The sequence below is a fragment of the Notamacropus eugenii genome, chromosome 3 (assembly GCF_028372415.1).
Source record: "Notamacropus eugenii isolate mMacEug1 chromosome 3, mMacEug1.pri_v2, whole genome shotgun sequence".
In the NCBI taxonomy this organism is placed as follows: Eukaryota; Metazoa; Chordata; class Mammalia; order Diprotodontia; family Macropodidae; genus Notamacropus; species Notamacropus eugenii.
In genome coordinates this window covers 361,786,832-361,788,850 of record NC_092874.1, presented here as the reverse complement: position 1 = coordinate 361,788,850, position 2,019 = coordinate 361,786,832, and the positions used below count along the sequence as shown (strand labels likewise).

The 2,019-nt window shown below is 38.3% G+C and overlaps 1 protein-coding gene across 1 annotated transcript; it reads left to right on the top strand.

The window, feature by feature from the left end:
- The first annotated feature begins 419 nt into the window (after nt 1–419).
- LOC140531656 (interferon tau-2-like) lies at nt 420–971 on the top strand. The gene has a single exon (XM_072650468.1). It carries the CDS (start codon nt 420–422, stop codon nt 969–971), a length of 552 nt encoding a protein of 183 aa, XP_072506569.1.
- The last annotated feature ends 1,048 nt before the right edge of the window (nt 972–2,019 follow it).

Below are 2,019 nucleotides of genomic sequence, written 5' to 3'. Positions count from 1 at the left end.
GCAGATACTGGCAATGGAGGCAGTAGGGAGAGGATAGGAATAAGATATATTTCAGGAATATAAATTTAATAGCATTTAGCAAATGACTGCATGTGCCCAACAAGAAAATAACACACTCAAAAAAATAGTAAAATAGGATGTCTCATCTCAAAGATGTTCTGTAAACCCTCTTTAAAGGTAATATTGGTTGGAGTTCTAAACCATTTCAAAGACAGGGTTGTAAGGACATCTTCTAAAATCAATATGGAAAGTAAAAAAAAGAAAGTAGAAAGTGAAGGGAAATCCCATTATAAGTAATGGAAATGACTCTCAGATCTATTTAAGAGAGAGTGGCTTAGAGGCCACACAACCCAAGAATCTGCGACAAAGGCTCACTGGTCTCCCAGCTCAGTCAAACTCAAACAATCTTCAGTGTCACTATGACCTCCTGGATCTTGTTGCCAGTTGCCCTGATGCTGCTTTCCTCCAGTATCCTGTGCTCCCTAGGCTGTGACCTGACTCAGGGCCTTCTGGAAGACTTCTCACTTCTACACCAAATAAGCACATTTTCCCTGGTGCCATGTTGGAAGGACAGGGCCAACTTCAACTTCCCAAAGGAAGTCATAGAGGGCAGCCAGCTCCAGAGGGAAAATGGCACAGTCATTGTTCATGACATGCTCCAGCAGATCTTCACCATCTTCAGCCTGAATGCTACTCCTGCTGCTTGGAATCAGAACCAGCTCATACAACTGCTCAGTGGACTGGATCAGCAGCTGGAACAGCTGGAGAGGTGTGTTGGGCAGAATGTGGAGTGGGAAGAGCCTTCTTTGGGAAGTGAGCACCCCAGGCTGGCCCTGAAGAGTTACTTCCAAAGGATAAGCGAATACCTACAAGATAAAGAATACAGTCACTGTGCCTGGGAAATTGTGAGAGTAGAGATCAGGAAGATCTTTATGCTCATGAACAAACTCACAAGAAATCTCAGGAACTGAGGAAGAAAAAGTAGATTTTCAGTTCCTCAAATAAATGACTACTTCCTAAAATTAAGCATTCAATTAGAAAGAATGCTTTCTACATCCATTGAAAATCATCTATATTCACTGAATGATTTTAAAACAATATAAGTTGCCATTTCTCTATCAAAATGGCTTTGAATATAGAGAATCATCTGTGTTCAAAAAATGAACACTTTAAACTTCGCAGCCTTCTATTTATATATTTTATGTATGCTTATTTATTTTAATTTATTCTTATGTTAATATTTATATTTCTTGTTCATGGAAGGGGACACTTTTGTAGCATTTATATTGTTAATTGTTATATTTCTAATATAAAATGCATTTTTTAAAGAACTCTGTTTTACTCATAAAAGTGCTTTATTAAGAAACTTCATATGAAAAGGCTGATATAATAGTCCCTAAGAGCTCAGAGAAGATTCATTGCAAGAATGCAGTTGAACAAGCTCTTACTAAAGCATTTAAGTTCAAGGCACTGTGCTGTTAAATGGATATGCAGACAGCTGCAAAATGACGTGGTCACTATGCCCTCAGTTGGTCACAGTCTACAGGAGGGATACCACCAGTGTCCAAATACACATGCCCAAAGGCTAGATATAACAGAGACAATTATAATTATGGAAATAAAGTGACTAAACTTTCCATACCATTTGGCTGAATTCCATTAGCAAGTTTCTACCCTAAGGAAGCTACGGATAAGAAGAAAGTTTCCAATTACTCCAAAATATTTACAAGGGCACTTTTCATGATAGCAACGAATTGGAAACATGAAGACGGCCATTGACTGAGGAATGGTCAAACCACAGGTGTTGGCTATATTGCAGTGAGCAACATTTTCAAATGCTGCCTGAACTACATGGAAAGTGTCATTGGGAAATATTTAACAAAATAAAAATATACAATAGAACATAGATAACGTTAACATGATGTTCAGAGTCAATCTGTAACCTGAAGAAATCCTTACGTATACCATCCTAGATGGCATAGTGGACAAACTTGGAGTCAGGGAGATCTTAAAATCCTG